This window comes from Agelaius phoeniceus, chromosome 5, assembly GCF_051311805.1.
Source record: "Agelaius phoeniceus isolate bAgePho1 chromosome 5, bAgePho1.hap1, whole genome shotgun sequence".
Classification (NCBI taxonomy): domain Eukaryota; kingdom Metazoa; phylum Chordata; class Aves; order Passeriformes; family Icteridae; genus Agelaius; species Agelaius phoeniceus.
In genome coordinates, this window is record NC_135269.1 from 30,571,063 (window position 1) to 30,590,070 (window position 19,008).

At 35.6% G+C, this 19,008-nt stretch overlaps 1 protein-coding gene across 1 annotated transcript in view; it reads left to right on the top strand.

Annotated features, from left to right (window-relative positions):
• The window catches only part of DCN (decorin), a 38,480-nt gene extending 20,124 nt beyond the window's left edge, over positions 1-18,356 (top strand). Inside the window, exons 4-8 of the mRNA XM_054631690.2 lie at positions 9,296-9,509; positions 9,697-9,810; positions 10,976-11,069; positions 14,873-15,011; positions 16,840-18,356. Of these exons, the coding sequence (XP_054487665.1) occupies positions 9,296-9,509; positions 9,697-9,810; positions 10,976-11,069; positions 14,873-15,011; positions 16,840-17,034 (756 nt within the window). The 3' untranslated portion in view covers positions 17,035-18,356. The remainder of the gene's footprint in view (positions 1-9,295; positions 9,510-9,696; positions 9,811-10,975; positions 11,070-14,872; positions 15,012-16,839) is intronic.
• Positions 18,357-19,008: the final 652 nt, after the last annotated feature.

The following is a 19,008-nucleotide window of genomic DNA, read 5'->3' on the forward strand; positions in this document are numbered from 1 at the left end:
AGCTCTTTTCAGCTCTTCATGCCTGTCTCCTGTCCATTCAGTGCCCTGATCTCCCATCATAGCTCCCCTCACATATTTATTTATGTTCTCAGTCTCTTTGGCACAGTTACTTGGTTATTTCCATCTCAGCCCTGCCACCTCACTCACTTACTGCACTCTTTCCCCTCCTACCTCTGAGCTCACAGAGATTTCTATGTGCCACGTTTGTCAGCAGACATTCTGTACTAATTTTAGTTCAAGAATCTTTCCAAATTACTCTTCTGCCCCCTGGACTACAATGAAATTATGTTTTTGCAATAACCTTCTCCCTGCAAAGCTCCATCCTCATCCTTTACCTGCCAGTCTCTTCTAACACTTCTGTCTGGTTTCCTCTTTGCTGAAATATTTTCCTTCCTGGTTTCTGTGACTATTTTTTTTTTCTGGTTCACCTCTTCTTTTCCAAGTTTCCATCAGACAGCTACCTTCCTCTCTGTTTCTATTTTTTTTCTCTGTCTGAGGTCCTCCTCCCTGTCTATAGTTTTTATCAACATTTTTAAATACATATCTCATACTTCTGCCTAAATTTTGTTGAAATATTTTTCTTTACAGAGCAGAAAAAGGCTATTTTCTCTCTTTGAAAGTAATATCCTAATTCAGGCATACACCTGAAAAAATTACTTTCTAGGCTTTCAAAAACTCATTTTATTCTGTGTATTCCTCCATTTGATCCTTTATTATTATAAACAATATCTTATTCGGGTTTTCTTGCCTGGCTCTTCACAGCCTATTTTAATTCTATTCTATTCTATTCTATTCTATTCTATTCTATTCTATTCTATTCTATTCTATTCTATTCCATTTCTTTCACAAACAAGAAGCCAACTCCCAATTTTTTATCCATAACTGATGCCAATATCATCACCCAAAGAATCACTGTTAAAAACAAGAATCTACATTCAGCCACTCATATTTGGAAAAAACCTATAAAATGTTACCTCTTTTAATTTCTTCCAAATTCCATCTTAAATATTTGTTTAAAGGCAACATCAAGAAGATAATTTAAAAAAAATATGAATGCCAGACTGTCCATAGTGAAGGGATCTGCATGAGTGAATCATGATGAGGTTCATGTCATCTAATTTTAGCATAGGTGTCTATAGTTGATCTAGTTCCATAGATAACCTCTAAAGACAACAAAACATGTTCTTCCACATCACGTTTCACCAGTCTAGCTTTAAGAATGAGATAATTTGTTCCCCAGATTTTTTTTCAATTCCCTTCTTTGGCTACAGGACAGATTTGACACAGTAATTCCTGCCCATTTGCTTTGGTTTTCTTCCACCTTGGAAAGAAGTCCTGTGTTTTCAGTGAAGATTATCTGTGAGGTGCTAAAAGAGACAAAATTCTTATCAGTGAAATTAATCTTTTGGCAATCCTTCTTCATGACACTGTATTAAATGAGTCAGAGCATTGCAGATGAAAATCACTGCTCCCAGTGACTTCTACCCACTTGGCATTTGGTCCAGGTCTCAATTACACATCCTGCTGTGAGCTATGCTGTTGTGAACTTATTTTATGTCATTGAAGTTAACTGTAAGGGGTTTTCTTTATTTTGTTTTTTGTCGGTTCTCCTTTTTTCTTTTTCTTTTTTTTTTACAACAGATGCAATTGAATAGTGAATTGAATATGTAACACCTCAGGGAAGAAATTATTTGTTTGACTTGCTCACAAAAGTACCCAGGAGATGCTTAAGGACCACTGGAAATCATGCATTAGCAAAAATTTTAACATGTAACTTCAAAACTGCAATTTTCCTGGATTTACTCAAGAACAAGTAATGATTCTCTCAAGGTCCCCTTCCAACCCAAACCATTCTATGATTATATGATCTCCTCCCCAAAAAAATAATTTAGTCATGCAGTATATTTATGTAACTAGGCACCATCTTTGCTCTCAGCAGGGATATTCCTGTGTAATATCTGGGAACGATTCCCATTCCCCAACTTTCAATTAAATATTTTTCAGAGGGAGTATTGTTTTTAGAAAGTAAAACTCAAAAGCATTGTTGCTGACAGAGCTCTATTATCTCATTTATTTTAAAGATATATGAGTGTGTGAGGTACATATAAAAAAGGCATGTGCTTTTTAATCTTATTTCCAGAGAAACATGGCTTGGGTTAATGCCACAGTTGACAGTGTGGTGTTCAAAAATTTCTTAGACTTTACTAAACTTTCTTGTACTCTACTAAAACAAGAAGATTTACTAAAATTACCAGTAGTATTGTTACAAAATCTAAAATTGGAAATTGGACTTAACTGCTTGCATGAATGATCGATTAAGGGAAAAATTCCTTAAACCCCAATTTTCATAGCTCTTGAAAAATGAGCGGCTTACACAGTTTGTTACTTTTAAATAATCCATTAAATTACCTTCCTAATACTTACAAATGTCACCAACCACAAGTGAATCAGTTTTAGAAGTGATTTTCATGAACAAGTTGGGTTGAACCTAAGGTTTGACTGGTTCTAAAATCCAGAATAGGTAGCAAGAAAAGAAAGGATTTACCCCGAACTTGTTCATGGCTTCTGAACAAGTACAAATGTAACTGCTTATGCTACACATCACTGTGTAGTGACACAGCACTGGAGATGAAAGAAAAATTAAAACCTACCAAAATATTCTTAGTATAGAAAATTTTCCTAAGTAGATTTCCCAAGCACAGCTAAAATTTGCAGCTGTGGAAATATGGCAAGCAATTAGAAGAGGACAGAGCTAAAGGAATATTTACCTGCAAATAATAGATTTCTGCCAAGAAACATCCCAGTCAACAGTTACAGTGCACTTGGTATTTTCATAGCTTTAAATTATCCAGGAAATGTGGCTAAACTATTAATGTTGTACTATTAAAACTCAGTGAGACTTCACTCTATTTGAAAATGAAAGATTGTTTGTTTGTGTGGCTTTGGTTTTGTTTTTTAACACAGGGATTGAGAGAACAGAGGAAAATTTGAAGTCTTTTTTACAGGCTGAGGACTGAGTTTCACGTTTTCAGAAAAGTGTCTGATATTATTATATAAAAAAACTTGCTTATGACTTAGACCTGTGGCAAAAAAGTCAGACAGGAAATCTATTGGAAAAGCCAGGGAAAAAAGTCTCTATTTCTATGAAACAGTAAGAATTTTCCAGGCAGACTGACATTTCTGGATGGAGTTCAGTACTTTGACCCCATGGACACAATAAAGAATCCAAAATACTGCATGAGTAATCTCTCATGCAGAGTAAAGGAGGAGCCTACACAAACAGCACATGGAGTTGCAGGCTGTGTGGCAAAGCCAAAGCAAACCAGAAGAATGCCTGCACCTGGAAAAAGAGGTGAAAGAAACTGCTCTGTGTTAGATCATTGTAAGAACAGCACAAACAACAGAATAGTGACTGCATGCTTCTCCAACAAGAATTTTTCAATTGGCAGGGTGCTAGTGTAGTGAAAGAAGATGAGTGCACTATTGGCCTGAAATCAAGTGGAACATTACCTAATTGAAGCTAGCAGAACTGTTCAAAGCCATGGCTGTACATACAAAAATGCTAAACCAAACTTTGTTTAAACTGAAGGAAAAGATCTAAGAGATAAAAGATTTAAACTTGGAACTTAAAGTTATGACCATATCCACACTAAATGTGCAGGCAGAGAAACTGAAACTCTTTTTGTAGTAACAGCAAGTGGAAAAATAATGTATGGCACTAGAAAATTTAATGCCATTCTTTTTCAAAACAAACAAACAAAATAAAAATCCCAAAACACCCAAACAAACCAAACCAAACCCGAAGAAAAGTCTAAGATCTTTCAGAGATACAGAAAACCCCCTGAGATCAAAACAGAAACAAGTATAAAACAGACCACATGAACAGAAAACATTTTTCTTGTACAATGGGTAAAGATTTTTTCATGTGAGGAAAAAAACCAGGACCAAATATTTGAGGTCCTTAAAATTCTGGAGAGAGTCCGCATTCTAGGCTAATAAAAAAAGGGAAATTTTTATAGAATAGAACAATAAAAAATCAGATCAATTGTAATAAATTTAATGAATGACCAAAATTTCTTGCCACAGTAGACATGGACAGGGTTGAAAGAAAAAGGAAAATGCAGAACCACCTGTTTCCTCATCATCTGTGCAAGCCATGTTGCATGAGAGGTACCAGTGAGAGCTCAAAGGCCAGGCAAACTGGGTCTGCAGCAGGCTCCTCTGCTTTGTGAGATTGTTCAGCAAGGTCCTGTGCACATGATTAAAGTGCTGTCCACAGGCTTCTGTTGTTTGTAGGCTGCTTCTCCAGTGCCTTGACATCTCCTTCCTTCACTATTCATTCATCTCTATTGCTTCCATCTCATCCCTTTTCCCTTGCTTTTCTTAGCTATGTCCTCTTGATCCTAGCTTTGGATGATTAGAGAAAAATGTCAAGTTCTGGTTTTTTGGGCGTTTTGTTTGTTTGTTTTGTTCTTGGGTTGTTTGGTTTTTTTGTTTTTTCCATAAATGTACATACATCCTTAATAATTTTGAAGAAAGTCTTCCCTCTATGTTCAGGTTAAAAGTATGACTTAACTTGAAATGTAAGGTAAACAAAAGGGATTAATTTTATTATTATTTTTATTGGGATGCCTGGCTCCTGAGGTTAAAGTTCTTAAGATATAACTGTTCCTAGCAGAACTGTAATGAAAAACATGTAATAATGTTATTCATAACCCAGGAAATTAAAGAAATTCCATTGGGTCAGGGATTGACTTTTCAGTTTAAACCCTGAAGGATGCATGCATCAGTAAAGAATTGATGTTAGATAAGAGTTCCATCCCCAGCTGACAAAACAGGTGTATAACTATGTAAAATGGCTGATGAAAGTTTGCTGGTAATTTTCCATTTTAATTCTAGTTTTGGCAAGGCTCTCACTTCTAACTATGCTAAGTTAAGATGAATGGGGATTGAAACACCTCAGAACAGTCTCCTGAGATTCTCATATAATGAAATTACGCCAGAAAATTTAATTCCCCACCCCTAGACAGGGCAAAAGTTGGAAGTTTTAGTAACCGCAAGAAGAACAACCCTATGCTAATTCCAACCTGCCTGCCACACGCTGCCTCTGCAGTTTGTCAGGGTGTATTTTGACAAAAGCCTGCCAACAAAGGTTCCAGAATTTTCCTGAATTGTGAATCCTCCTTTTTGTGTTGGGAATAAATATTTGATGTAGAAACCAGGTCAGAGGGAGCTAAATGGCCAGACTCCCACTGACTTCAACATAGCCAGGGTCTATTCCTGTCATACAGTGGTTTTTATTTTTCTCCTCACTACAGAAATACCAGAAGTGTTTCACTAAAAGAGAAGTCATCTTTGGAGAAAAGTTGTTTTTTTTTTTTTCCACTCTGAACGCTACTGAAATTACTGGTCATGATAAGGTGGTGCAATGTTATAACTGAATCAATGTTTACTGTGCATTTTACATGCTGTATCATGACAAAGGAAAAAAGCTTTATCTCAGGAAAATGAGGATGGAAGTTGAGTTTTCTCTTATCCATGGGAAATTGCTATGAAACATCTGAGCCTAACAAACTGATGTATAAAGACTTGATGCATTTTTGCCTCTTTCTTTCTTTCTTTCTTTCTTTCTTTCTTTCTTTCTTTCTTTCTTTCTTTCTTTCTTTCTTTCTTTCTTTCTTTCTTTCTTTCTTTCTTTCTTTCTTTCTTTCTTTCTTTCTTTCTTTCTTTCTTTCTTTCTTTCTTTCTTTCTTTCTTTCTTTCTTTCTTTCTTTCTTTCTTTCTTTCTTTCTTTCTTTCTTTCTTTCTTTCTTTCTTTCTTTCTTTCTTTCTTTCTTTCTTTCTTTCTTTCTTTCTTTCTTTCTTTCTTTCTTTCTTTCTTTCTTTCTTTCTTTTCCTTCCTTCCTTCCTTCCTTCCTTCCTTCTTCTTAAGGCCATATATTTTTTGTATCCATACCAGGTCATGTTGAAAGCTGTGCATTTGTTTGCTCAGTCTTTATTGTGAATTCATTATGTGCTTCATTTTTTGGGGAGGGGGAGGAAGTTAGAGCTTAGGGAGCATATTTATTTTAAATGAAATATCCTTTTTCCTCCATTAAAAGTGAACGTGTAGAAGAAGGTAGATTTTCATTTTCAAATAAGGGCATCAGTTCATGTGACTTTTGTTCTAGGATGCCATTTCTGCCAAATTATCTCACAGCAGCAACATTGTAAGTGGTATCTGTAACCAAGGGCTCCAGTGTTATTGAGCACTTTCAGGATGACCCTTATTTTTCTCTCCAAGTGCTTCTTGCCCTGTACAAAAAAGTCATGTCCTTTAACACACTGAATGTAATGTCCCATCATGCCATCTGGGCTTTATTCTGCATAGCTGCTCCTGTGACCTGCTTTTGCCTAAGATCCATTCCTCTGTAACACTGCCTGCAGATGTTTTCCCTAGCTTTTTGTCCCCTAGTTCCTGTTTTCATTGACCTCTAAATCCCCTGAGTTTTTAATTTTATTTTATTTTGGTTTGGTTTAGCTTTTGTTACATGCAAACCATGCGGGACACATTCTGAGGAAAGTAAACAGCCTTGCTGCAAGGCTAATAACTTAGTTCTTTAAGTAAGGGATATAATAGAGGCATTGTGAAGTGGGAAAGGAATCCAGGGCTATGGCTTGCCAGGTGCTATACTGGTGTGTTATCCTCATCATTTGTTGTTGCTCTGGGAGACAGTAAAATGTCTCTTACAAACTGTAGTGTGTGGGTTTATTTTTCCTTCTTTACAGCTGCACAACAATGGAAAAATAATGCAGGTTTAAAATACTGGGAGCAGGGACTAGCAGAGAGGGCTCTAAGTGGGAAAAAATAATCTGGTACAGAAAAAGCTGTAAATTCTGGCTTGTGTTACTTTCCCACCTTATGCCACCAAACACATGTTCCCACTGTGAAATTAGTGGCTTTATACATACCTTTGATAGAATACCATAATTTCTAAGTGAGAGACTACTTGAGTGTTTGAATAATAAAAAAATCTGTGTGTTTCCCCAGGATAACATTAACATATTCAGGAGAAAGCATTGGAAAAGCATAATTCTAGGTACCTAGATAACGTCTGCGTTTGGTCAGGGGTATCAGTTACATTCTGAAGAGATATAACAATCAACTACTCAGAATATTTACAGTGCCTAGCTGAATGTATGCCTGCCTATTTCCCTCAAGAAGTATTTGACACCAAGTCATCAGCTGTGATTACTGTTGGCCTTTTTTTTTCATTTAAAAGATAACATAGTTAAAAGAAATCCAAAAAAGGCAGACTTTTAGCTGAAACAAATGGTTACATAGTACAAAACAAGATACAGGATAAAAATTTCAAATACTCATAACATGAGCCCAAACTCATTGAGTGTTAACTTAGAGATCTATGAAAAAAATACATGGTGAAATTAATAAAGACCGATGTAATTAGCAGTAGCACATTTGATTATTGAAATAAAAACAATGTAAGAGACTAATCTGCATAATTCCAACTGTACCACCTTTAAATAACTGGATTGCCATGTCCTAATACTCTGCAGGTAGTAGAATTTCACTATGGGAAGAAGCTACATCTGTATCACAATTCTGGTAATCATGAATCAGAAAACCACTCCCAATGTGTATCCATGTATTGTCTTGTCAGATTTTATCATACAGGCCCAAATAAAAGAGAGTTGGTGCCAGGGCCTCCACTGCCCAACATATTTATTTTGGGATGGGCTTATTGTTAGGGAAATACTCTGCTGAACTGTGGGTGACCTCTTCTACCTCCTCTTGCATGTGAGTTATTTCTAGCTAGCACACCAAATTGAAACCAGCTATGTTCAGCTTTACGTGCACTCGGTGAAACTGTGTCCAGTACACGCTGCTGGCTCTGCTCAGGGTGATCTGCAAGAGGAGTCCATCAGGGGAAAAACACATCACCATTTTCATCTGCCCACTTCTCTTTCCAGTTTACATGATGGAGAGGTGCTCTCACAGAGGCTGATAGCCTTTTCACTGTTTTAATACTTAAATGATTACGGAATAAGTCAGACACTTCATTTGCCTCCAAGAAACAGACTAAAGTGTAATTCTGAAAATATTGAAAGTGTATGAAAATGCTCTGATGTTCACTATAGTACTTACAACAATTTTTGTCTTCTGTTTCTGAAGCTAGCACAATGGAGGTGGTGAAAAAAGATGCCCTATTAATAAATATAAGTAGATATTATATCAATGTTTAAAGGGCCCATTCTACATAATCCACTGTAAAAGCATGCAGCACTGTAAATCTGATAAGCAGATAGCAAACAGATGGAATGATGAGTCATTCAAGTATCTATTATATCTGAAATACTCTCCATTACTGTGTTATGTCCTGACTGTAATGAGACCTTCTCCCTTTTTGTGTCACGGTTAATTCATCTATGAGATTCAGAAGTAATGTAACATTTCAGAGGCATGCAGAGAACACTGTTGCAGATAACAGTGCTTTCATGGAGGTCTTTCTCCCCTGGCTGTAGAGAGAGATAATGTTACAGTTACCCTGAGTCTAGATATCACAGTTATGAGAACTGGATTAGGCACCAACAGGGAAGACAAAGTACGTATGGTCCATGATTCCCAACAGGAACTTGGAGCCTGATGCTTCAGATTTTTCCCCTTCCATACAAAATTTTTCTTACCAAAAAGATAGCTTATATCTCTGAAAAAAAAAAAAAAGGTTGTTATTTGTCAGAAATCTAGTAAGTGCTGTTTTATAAGAATAAGAGTAATGAGGTGAAGTTATGCATATTTTTATTAAGCTGGGCTGTGCCTTCACTCTATTGAGTAATAGAATTTCCTGTTCAGGAGAAACTGATTAGAAGGGTTGTGTGATGATGGGTAAGGTATGACAGTATCCTTAGGACAAACAAAATCAGGAAAAAAACACCCAAATAAAAATTGCATTTTTTTGTGACTGTCCTGTTCTTCCCAGCTTTCAAATGGAATGATTGTACTTATTCTTAAACATAAATTATGGATGCTAACAGAAGCTGCACTGCAGTCCCAGCAATGAGGTAACACTTGCATTTGTTCTATAGGACTTATGTTTCACTGTTTCAGAAGTTTATAATCTTTTTTTTTTAGTGCTGCATTATATTTACTTCAGCTCACCAAATTTGCCATCAGAAGACCTCAAAAGGCACTAGAGGATGATAATAATAATAATAATAATAATAATTTTTAAATGTTTCACCACAAAAATAATTTCCCTGGTGGTCATCTGAGATCTCCTTGATTATTACTCCACAGGCATTGATCCTTGTCAACAACAAAATCAGCAAAATAAGCCCATTAGCTTTTGCTCCTCTGAAGAAACTGGAAAGACTTTACCTGTCCAAGAACAACCTGAAGGAACTCCCAGAAAACATGCCGAAGTCTCTCCAGGAGATACGGGCTCATGAGAATGAGATCTCCAAGTTGAGGAAAGCTGTCTTTAATGGACTGAATCAAGTGATTGTCTTAGGTATGAGCATGAGCAATTATAACAAACACAACTGAGTGTTTTTTTAAGATGCTATTTGTAGTTTGACCAGTGATTATAGTCAGAAGGCAACAAATGCCCCAATAAATTGTACCTCCAAATTAGCTTTGACCTGAAGACTATAAGTACCTACACTGCAGCACAGCTCACAACCATGTTTTGTTGGCAGAACTAGGCACCAATCCAATCAAGAGTTCAGGCATTGAGAATGGAGCTTTCCAGGGCATGAAGAGGCTCTCCTACATCCGTATCGCAGACACCAACATCACAAGCATCCCAAAGGGTAAGAAATTCCATTGGTATTTCAGAGAATTGCACAGGTATAATGTAGTAGCTTCTACTCAGTTGGGAAAAAAATATTATGAAAGCTTTTTAAGTCTGTCCTTAAAGTGTGTGGTTTTAAACCAGATTACTTTTATTAGTTTAGAAATTTTAGCATTCGGTTACAAGAACCTTCATGAGAGGCGCACTGTGAAATGTCATTTTATGTTATTTTGCTTTTGTTGTCTTGTAGCTGAAATATAAAATGGAAGAATGTTTTCAGCCTCCAAGCCTGGTTATTGAGCCTGATTAACATTACACAACTGTAAACTCATGTAGAATTAGCTGAAGTTGTACAAGCATAAAATCAGCCCTCCACAAGTCTGTGGGTTTGAAACCAAAAATAGTGTCCCTATAACAAAACAGAAATCTTTGCTATTTTTCAAAGTCCTTAATTGCAAATTCCTAGAAAATAAGAACAATTTCATTGTAATTTATTAAAAACAAAACAAACAAACAGGAATGATTCTAATACAGAGGGAATGATATTCAATTTATTCATACTTCAGTCAAGAGATTGTTTGGAAATGGCTGAAAACTTTTTGAGAGATAATACTGGTTTTTATTTTTTTTCTTCCCATATTTCCTGTTCTGGATGTTCTTTTGAGGGACCTCAGTTAGATAAAATGTGTTTCCTCTTTTTTTTCCCTGATAAACAGAATTTGTAAACTAGTATGCACCCTAACTAAAATGACATTAAAATTATTTTGCCTCATATGTACAGCTGCATTTTCTACTGCTGTTTCTTGTTAAATATCTAGGTGGCACATGTTTGCACATTTATGTATATGGATAGTCTGGCTAAAATGAGAGACCTTTATAGGTCCCATTTACATAATCATCAAGAGTAGAATTAATACATGAGAAGAATTTAATTTTTCAAGAGTTAACTGTTTTATAACGACACTAGGAGCTTGGTCTTATTTCATACTAAATAAATTGTTATTATCTGTTTCCAGTTTCCCTGATTGTGAAAGTTCTTTATTTCATTCAGTGAATAGTTCATGGGTATGTTTAGAAATAAAATTTTGTCAGCTGTGAAAGAGCCTTGTTATGGTACAAATATTTTTTTAAAATATAAGAATCCAGTTTAATCAAAAGTAATTTGATGGTGTTCTCTCTTTCAGGCCTTCCTCCATCCCTTACTGAGCTTCACCTTGATGGCAACAAAATCAGCAAAATTGATGCTGAAAGTCTCTCTGGACTCACTAACTTGGCAAAGTAAGAATTAATTTCTTCTTTTCACATAAAATATTAGCTGAAACTGCAATCACCACACACACAATTATAAAACATAAGTCTGGCCTTCATGAATATTAGAATCATTGAAATAATCATAACTTAGCAGGAAAGACTTCTAAGGATTTGTGTAGTGATTGAAGAGAACAAACACTTTTTTTTTATTTTCCTGACAAAACTTTTCATCTGTTTTCAATTATGAGTTCTATATGCTCAGGACAACTGTTTATTTGATTTACAAAAAACAAGAAACAAAAAGAAAAGAAAAGAGAAAAAAACGCACACACACAAAAAAAAGACAAACAAAAAACCCAGAACAAAACAAAACAAAAAACCCCAAAAAACCCAAACAAACAAACAAGAACAATAAGAATTTTAAAATTGTATCATGCTCCTTTCATTTCATGTCCATCTTTGGTTTATGCAGTTTTCTTGGAACACAGCAATACTCATGCAGTTTGCCTGGAAAATGAGGAAAAAAGTACATGGGAACCAAAACTTCTTTCAACAGTGGTTCCTTTGTTTCTCAAGAAAGGCAAGTCTGCAATGAGTCCAGGAACATGATTAAGAAAAGAAAATTATAAAATGTAATTGAAGAATTGTTACTGTCAGAGTGACTTTACTCTGCTAATCTGTGACTGTTGTTGAATAAGTTTCTCTAAGTGTAGGAAAATAAAAAGGAAAATTCCCAAAAAGCCCTTATACAGAATTATTTGTGAATTCATTCACATAAAAAAAACATGTAGCAGAGAAAATTGGTCCTTTACTACAAGTAATTTTTATAATTTAATATTCAAAAAATTACTATGAAAATGGTTTTTAAAAAGACTGATAATCAGACTTCTAACGAGATTACTGGATTAATGGACTTTCATCATTCTGCTTGTCATAATGAGGGTAGAAAATAGAAATCAGAGAGAGATTACTGAGCAACAGGAGTTAAGTTTACAACTATTTATAGTTGCTTGGACAGCAGTTCAATGCAATGAAGTATATAGTAACCTAACACTTATTTTGAATCTAAAAATTCCAAGATATAAGCTTAGAACAGCTTTCCAGATCTTATAAATTAAGACATTTCATCTTATGTTTTATGTTGATATTTCATCACAGACTCAAAAAGAAATCTGTCCTAGATTTTAATGAAAAAATAAAAATATTATAAATATGGACTAGAGGACTATGAAACAGTTATTGTTTGTTACAGAGGCTTAGAATAGATTATAAGATTTCTCAGAGAAATTATGAAGAAAACTTCCAAAACCAAAACAAGATGATTACTACTCAGGTAGAGAGTAATTTACATTATTGGAGGTGGGGGTTGTGGGGCATGTGAGCTGTCCTGCAGATGACACAGTTTTTCTGTTTTTCTCATTCACACTTGGAAAACACCACAGGCAGCATCACATGGACAACATTGTTGGAAGTCTGCCTTAAGACATAAAGTTTTAAACAGCAGGTGCCAATGGAGTCCTAAAAATATCTAAGCTTGGGCTGCTCCTATTGTGGCTGTAGTGTATGGAACAAGGTAGTCTGTTGACCATGATGTGGAAATGTGGAGCTGCTCAGAGCAGGCTCCAGGTTTTAAAGCACTCTCTGCCCTGTACTTAAGCAGGCAACCTAAGCATAGTCAGAGATGCTCTTTTGCAAAGGTGAGAGGTAAGGAAGAGCATGAACAAGGAGCACCTTGCACAAAACAAAACAGACAGATGAGGAAACGAGGGAGCTACGGAAGAGCTCTAGCCCACCATGAAGAACCCCAGCTTTTTTTTATATGACTAAGTTTTCAGAGATATTAGGACAAGGTCAGACAACCTTGTTCAAGCCTACTCAAGCTTAACAGTTTAATAGCTGCCCTAAAGCACAAATAAACTTTGAGAAACAGGTAATTTTTCTGGCTGTGTTAAGGAATTTTAAACTGTAAAATGCAAGAGCTTGGTGTATGTCTGTTCATTCTCTTTTGAGTTTTCTTGCATTCTAGTAGACGCACAATATTTGTCATTTTTTGTTTGTTTTCCTTGTAAAATTGTTCCTAAGTCTTTCAAAAGCCTTCGAGTGATTCAGTAAAAAACCAATAATCTTGTGAACGTAAATCCAAAAAAGACTTTGCTGATTACATGCAGGAATGAGTTCCAAGAGAACATTCACATTACACATCCTTACACATTACATGTTGATATTACCAACAACTATATTCTAATAAAACTTACGGAAATGGTCTAGCTTCAAACAGTGGAAATTGAACCAAAAAAAGGGAGTTTTCGATGAGATATTAGGAAAAATTTCTTTACTGAAAGGGGGGGTCAGGCACTTCAACAGGCTGCCCAGGGAAGTGGTAGAGTCAGCTTCCCTGGAAGTGTTCAAAAGGCACGTGGATGTGGCTCCTGGGGACATGGCTTAGGGGTGAATGTGGTGGGACTGCATTAATGTTTGGACTTGGTGGTCTCAGAAGTCTTTTCCAACCCTAATGATTCTATGATTCTAAACCCATAATAATAATAATAAGAATGCTGAGCATCATGAAGTTTCTTTCAAAAACACAGTAGAAATGATTCAGCAGGGATGTTAGAGAAAAAAGGTGAAAAATTATTTGAGAGTTTCTTCAATTTTGAGATATGTTTTTGATGATGCTCTTAAATGATTTAGAACACTTGGATGAGATTTACTGAAATGCTGGGAAAATGTTACTTATTCACCAATGAAAAAGGAAGTAATATATCAAAAGTATGAAGCAAGAATGATTTGTAAAATTCTTCCTTTCTTTTCCTATGGGAAGGGTGATGGAGACCATATTCTTTCCAAATCACCCTCTGTTTTACACAATAATATTGACTTCATCTGTAAGCATAGCCCCAAGTGGCTGAGAGTTCTTGTAAGATATTTAGAGGAGATGTAATTGCATATTATTTCATTCCTTCTGGGATTTAGGTCCACTTCACTACAGACTCCTATAATTTCATTCTTTCCCTAAAAGACTGTGCAAAGGGACTATTTTTCTTCAATAGACTGATATGAGAGTCAGAACTGGTTTTCTTGGCACTGGTCTCCCAGGTTTGAGACATCTGCTTGTAGACCTGCATATGTAGTGAGCACATATTTAGGTATGTGTCAAACAAGAATTTATAGCCCTCTGACAAAACATGGAGGTGTTTTTTCCAATCTTTTCAAAGACATTCACTATGAGTACCCATCACTGAAGTCCATTGTAAGCATTCTGTAGAACTTCAGACTGAATTGCTATGTAGGATCCAATTCCCCAAGCTATCTTAAATCTTGGTATACCGTATTCAAAAGAAAGTTAATTCCAATAACTTTTAATGAAAATTCTTCATTATTAAATCCTAGCTAGGAGAACTGTGAATTGATTTCTAAGCCAAGTAAATTCATGTTGATGCAAGTGAGAGCTTTCATGAAACTCTCCTTTGTCATTTAATAGTTTGAAAGCATTGCCATATTTAAATTAGTATGATAAGACTATTTGCATTATATGTAATACTAATTAGTACTAGGAAACCTCTCAGCTGTAAAGATTGAGCAAGGATCTTCAGTCCTGCGATTTGTTCTAGTTTCAGGCCCTGACTTCTGAAACTGCTACAAGCCACAAAGAATGACAGGTTATTAGGTAACTGTGAAGAAGGCTTTCTTTAAAAGTACTCCTCCATAGCAAATTATTTTAACATGAGGTCTCTTATTATCTGTATTCAATTCTCATATCAATTAAGCTGTTAAGAAGTCTCAGAGAATTTTCCCCCTCAATATTAATTTTTTTTTTTTTACTTTTTCAGACTGGGTCTCAGTTTCAACAGTATTTCTTCAGTTGAGAATGGCTCTCTTAACAATGTACCTCACCTGAGGGAGCTCCACTTGAACAACAATGAACTTGTCAGAGTACCCAGTGGACTGGGTGATCACAAATACATACAGGTAAAGTTTATCATACTGTCTCAGAGAGCAGTAGTTGTAAGTTTCCTCGTGGTATTTGTGTGTTTATTCATTCTTAAACAGAAATGTGCACAGCATTTTTAACTTGATGCAAGTTTCATAAATGCTTGAATTATCAAGGAAATGTTGAATACAACAGGAAGACTCTGATTCCAATTTTTTTGCAGAAATGGTTATGGAGATGTATAGATCTGGAGGTGTACATTCATTGTCTCTGTATGTCTGAAGGACCACAAAAAATATGGGATTATTTTTGTACTTTGGTTTCCTCTTTACTCAAAAAATAATTTCTAAGATAATTTCTTCTGTTGATTTTTTTTTTAGTTTCTACTAAGTGATGTTTTGCAACCTTTCCCAATAACCTTTCCTTTGTTATCTCACAAATCAGTGCCATCAGGAGGGCAAATAGACAAAATAGGCATTTCACATCACCAGTATTTTTGAGGTCCTTTTGACCAGATATCTAAAAATATTGCCTCTTGGGAGCAATTTAAATTTGTCTTCACCCAGACTAAGGTTTTACAGGAAAGAAAGCTCCCAAAGAATGAAGACTCCCAAATGTAAATTACCCCCTATATATTGCTCGGAAAAATTCCCCAGAAGTGGTGAATCTGGAGCTAAATAATATTCATCAGCTACTTTAAATTGTCATTAGTGGTTACTTTGGCTCTGAGTCCTGTATAGCTGCACTCATGAGAATGAAAATATTAGAACTGGAGAGAAACCAATTAGCATCAAATATATTCTCTGTATGATCTTTTTATAGAGCATGACACAACACAAAGTACCACGACTCCATCAGAAGGGTTCAAAAGGGATTTCTTATAGCAACATGTTGCTTTTATACTTTTTCAAGATATTTACATTCACTTAACATACACATTCACTGCCTATTGGTTATAAGAAAGAAACAAAATTCTCAGTAGGTGACCAAGGTGCCACATCATTCTGTGAGCCAGCTAGGGTCCATATCTTATAACTTTCTCTCCTTCATCATGTTGCCATGGTGGCAACCTTGGTGTCTTCCTCAGGAGAGATATGAGGCTTTCCTTATCTTCAGGAAGCCTTTGCTGGCTCACAAGAACAGCACAGAGTGTCTTTCCTACAGTATACAGAGCGTGCTCCAGAGCCACAGTGCTGTATTCATAATTTCACATCTTTGGCTTCTCTTTTGGTTACAGTTCCACCAGCTGACAGTAACATTATTGTGGTGGTGTTCACAGGGGTCCCAGGATGAGGGAAGAGACAAGAATGTTGACTCCATGTTTCAGAAGGCTTGATTTATTATTTTATGATATATATTATATTAAAACTATAATAAAAAAATAGAAGAAAGGATTTCATCAGAAAGCTAGCTAAGAATAGAAGAAGAATGATAACAAAGGCTTGTGACTGACTGAGACAGTCCGGACAGCTGGACTGTGATTGGCCATTAATTAGAAACAATCAACATGGACCAATCACAGATCCACCTGTTGCATTCCACAGCAGCAGATGATCATTGCTTACATTTTGTTTCTGAGGCCTCTCAGCTTCTCAGGAGAAAAAATCCTAAGGAAAGAATTTTTCATAAAACATGTCTGTGACACATTATTAGATTCCTTGCACAGTTTGTGCACTTTCTGTAGAAATTATGTCAATTGGGTGTATGCTAGGTATTTCAAAAAGTAAACAGAGTCAAGGATTTGTTGGAAAGAAAACATATTTGTATAATGTTGCCAAAACGCATATGAAGCATTTAATATGAAATAATTTCTCTTATTTGCTGTGATAGCTCAATTTCTCACTTCAGTACTTGAATGCTTTTTAGGTGGTCTATCTTCATAACAACAAAATTGCTTCCATTGGTATCAACGACTTCTGCCCCCTTGGCTACAACACCAAAAAGGCCAGCTACTCCGGCGTGAGCCTCTTCAGCAACCCCGTGCAGTACTGGGAGATCCAGCCCTCTGCCTTCCGGTGTATCCACGAACGCTCCGCAGTACAGATTGGGAATTACAAATAGATCTCTAGGAATGGGGGTCAGTTGTGTTCCAGCTAAAATGTCTGTCCTCATAGGCCTGTTCAAAAAACCGTTGCTAACAATTAATGCCAAATGCCAGAAACTTCACTTTAAAGTGGAGATGATCCATTGATGTAGAATAAATGCGACATAACAGATGTACAAGAGCGAGCATACCATCAATAAGAATTGCCCACTGTGCTTTAAACTGACTTATTTCAGCCTTCTTTTCCAGCATGCTTTCTGTGGCATTGTTCAGTTTGCTGAATGCTGCAGGTTTTCAGATTCCACTGTATATGAAATTCAGAGTAAATATTTGTCAAGTTATGATTTATTAAAAAAAAAAAAAAGACAGTGATTGAGGTTATTTTTATAGCCACACACAGAGAAAAATAGCAGAGGGGAAAAAAGACTCTCAAATCATCTTGAGACTTGAGAAGGTAAGAGTTGCCTCCTTTAAATTTATTTCAAGCCCTGGAGGTTTAAAAATATCCACTATAAGATAATTCTGAATGTATCTATTTAGCAGAGGCAAATAAAGTTGTTGCTAATGTCATTATTTTTGAAAAAAATAAAATAAAATAAATTTGTATTGTACACATAGTTCTTTAAAGTTTGCCATTTTTCTAGAGCAATGCTATTCAGAATTAGCCTAACATCATCCTAGTGAATAAAATATTGAGTAGTCTGCAGTAAAAAACTTGTAACCTATATCTGGAGCTCAATGACTAAATTTCTCTAGAGCAAATCCTTCTCACCTTAGTCAGAAGAGCAGTTTTTAAGACTGTACTGCCTTGCAGAGTATGGTATAAGGGTTTAGTAATTGTTATCAATCCATGTATTTATCTAAAAAAACCCCATAGCAGTTCACTTTTCACTTGTTCTTCATTTTACATTTATCAGCATCCTTTACTGGTTTTGGATTTTTAAAAAAGGAATTAATTGTGAAGTAGAGATATGCAGGCTCCTCTGTCCAACAAATTTGTGGAATTTTGACTACAGAAGCAAAACCATAATTATAGAAATAGATGAAGTGAAATAGCTGCTATTGTGGACATTGTTGGGACATCATTTGTAGCTGTATCTATTTAGAGTGATTTGGAGCCCTCTGTAAATTGGGATTCTTCAACCCATACCAGTGGGTAGCAAGCACATCAAAGGTAGGCTGCACATATCTACTGTCAATCTTCAAAGCTAAACATATACTCAATAAAAACATCACCTGAAAAGAACCTTCTGCAGACTCTTAATACTCCAAAGTCAATCTCTCTAATTTGTAAAACTTATATGTCATTTATATTAAAGAATAATGTAATACAGGCAAACTCCAAAGTGTTTGTCTTTCTTCTTTTGTTTTGATAGAATAACATACGTATGTCAGAACTTTAAATAAGTCTTGAAAATTGAACATCTTTGGCATGGTGATAGCTAAGAATAAGTTGTGTGAAATTCTTTCGCCTCAAGGAACTTTTTCATGCCTGACTCTCATAGGTATTTTCTCAGCAGCAAACAAATATAGTCTTTTTATAGCTGTCATTTATGCAGTAGTAAATAATTGGAAACAATTATGACTCACTATAACCACTACACAGAAAAAGCATGTTTGCACTCTTCTGAGCTGTCTTCTTCATATAGTAGCCAATGATTTCTCTGCTTTCTATCTGTTTTTCTTCTGCATTTCACATTTTCAGAGAGTTATTTTTAAATAAAACAAACAGTATATGATATCTTTTTGTCACAGGAGGGAAAACACTCCAGAAAATCATCAGTTATGTTTTTTTTTTTTTCTTTTGGTTCTTGGTTGGATGTTGACTATTGTGCAGACAGATACTTCATGCAGAAAACTAAGCATTGGCATTTCAAGAGAGAACAAAGGCGTTGTCTTAGCCTGAAAAATTCCACAGAGTTTGTATGCACATCGTTACAGAAAAATATTCACACAAAAAATAACAACAATTACATAAAGCATCATGTAAA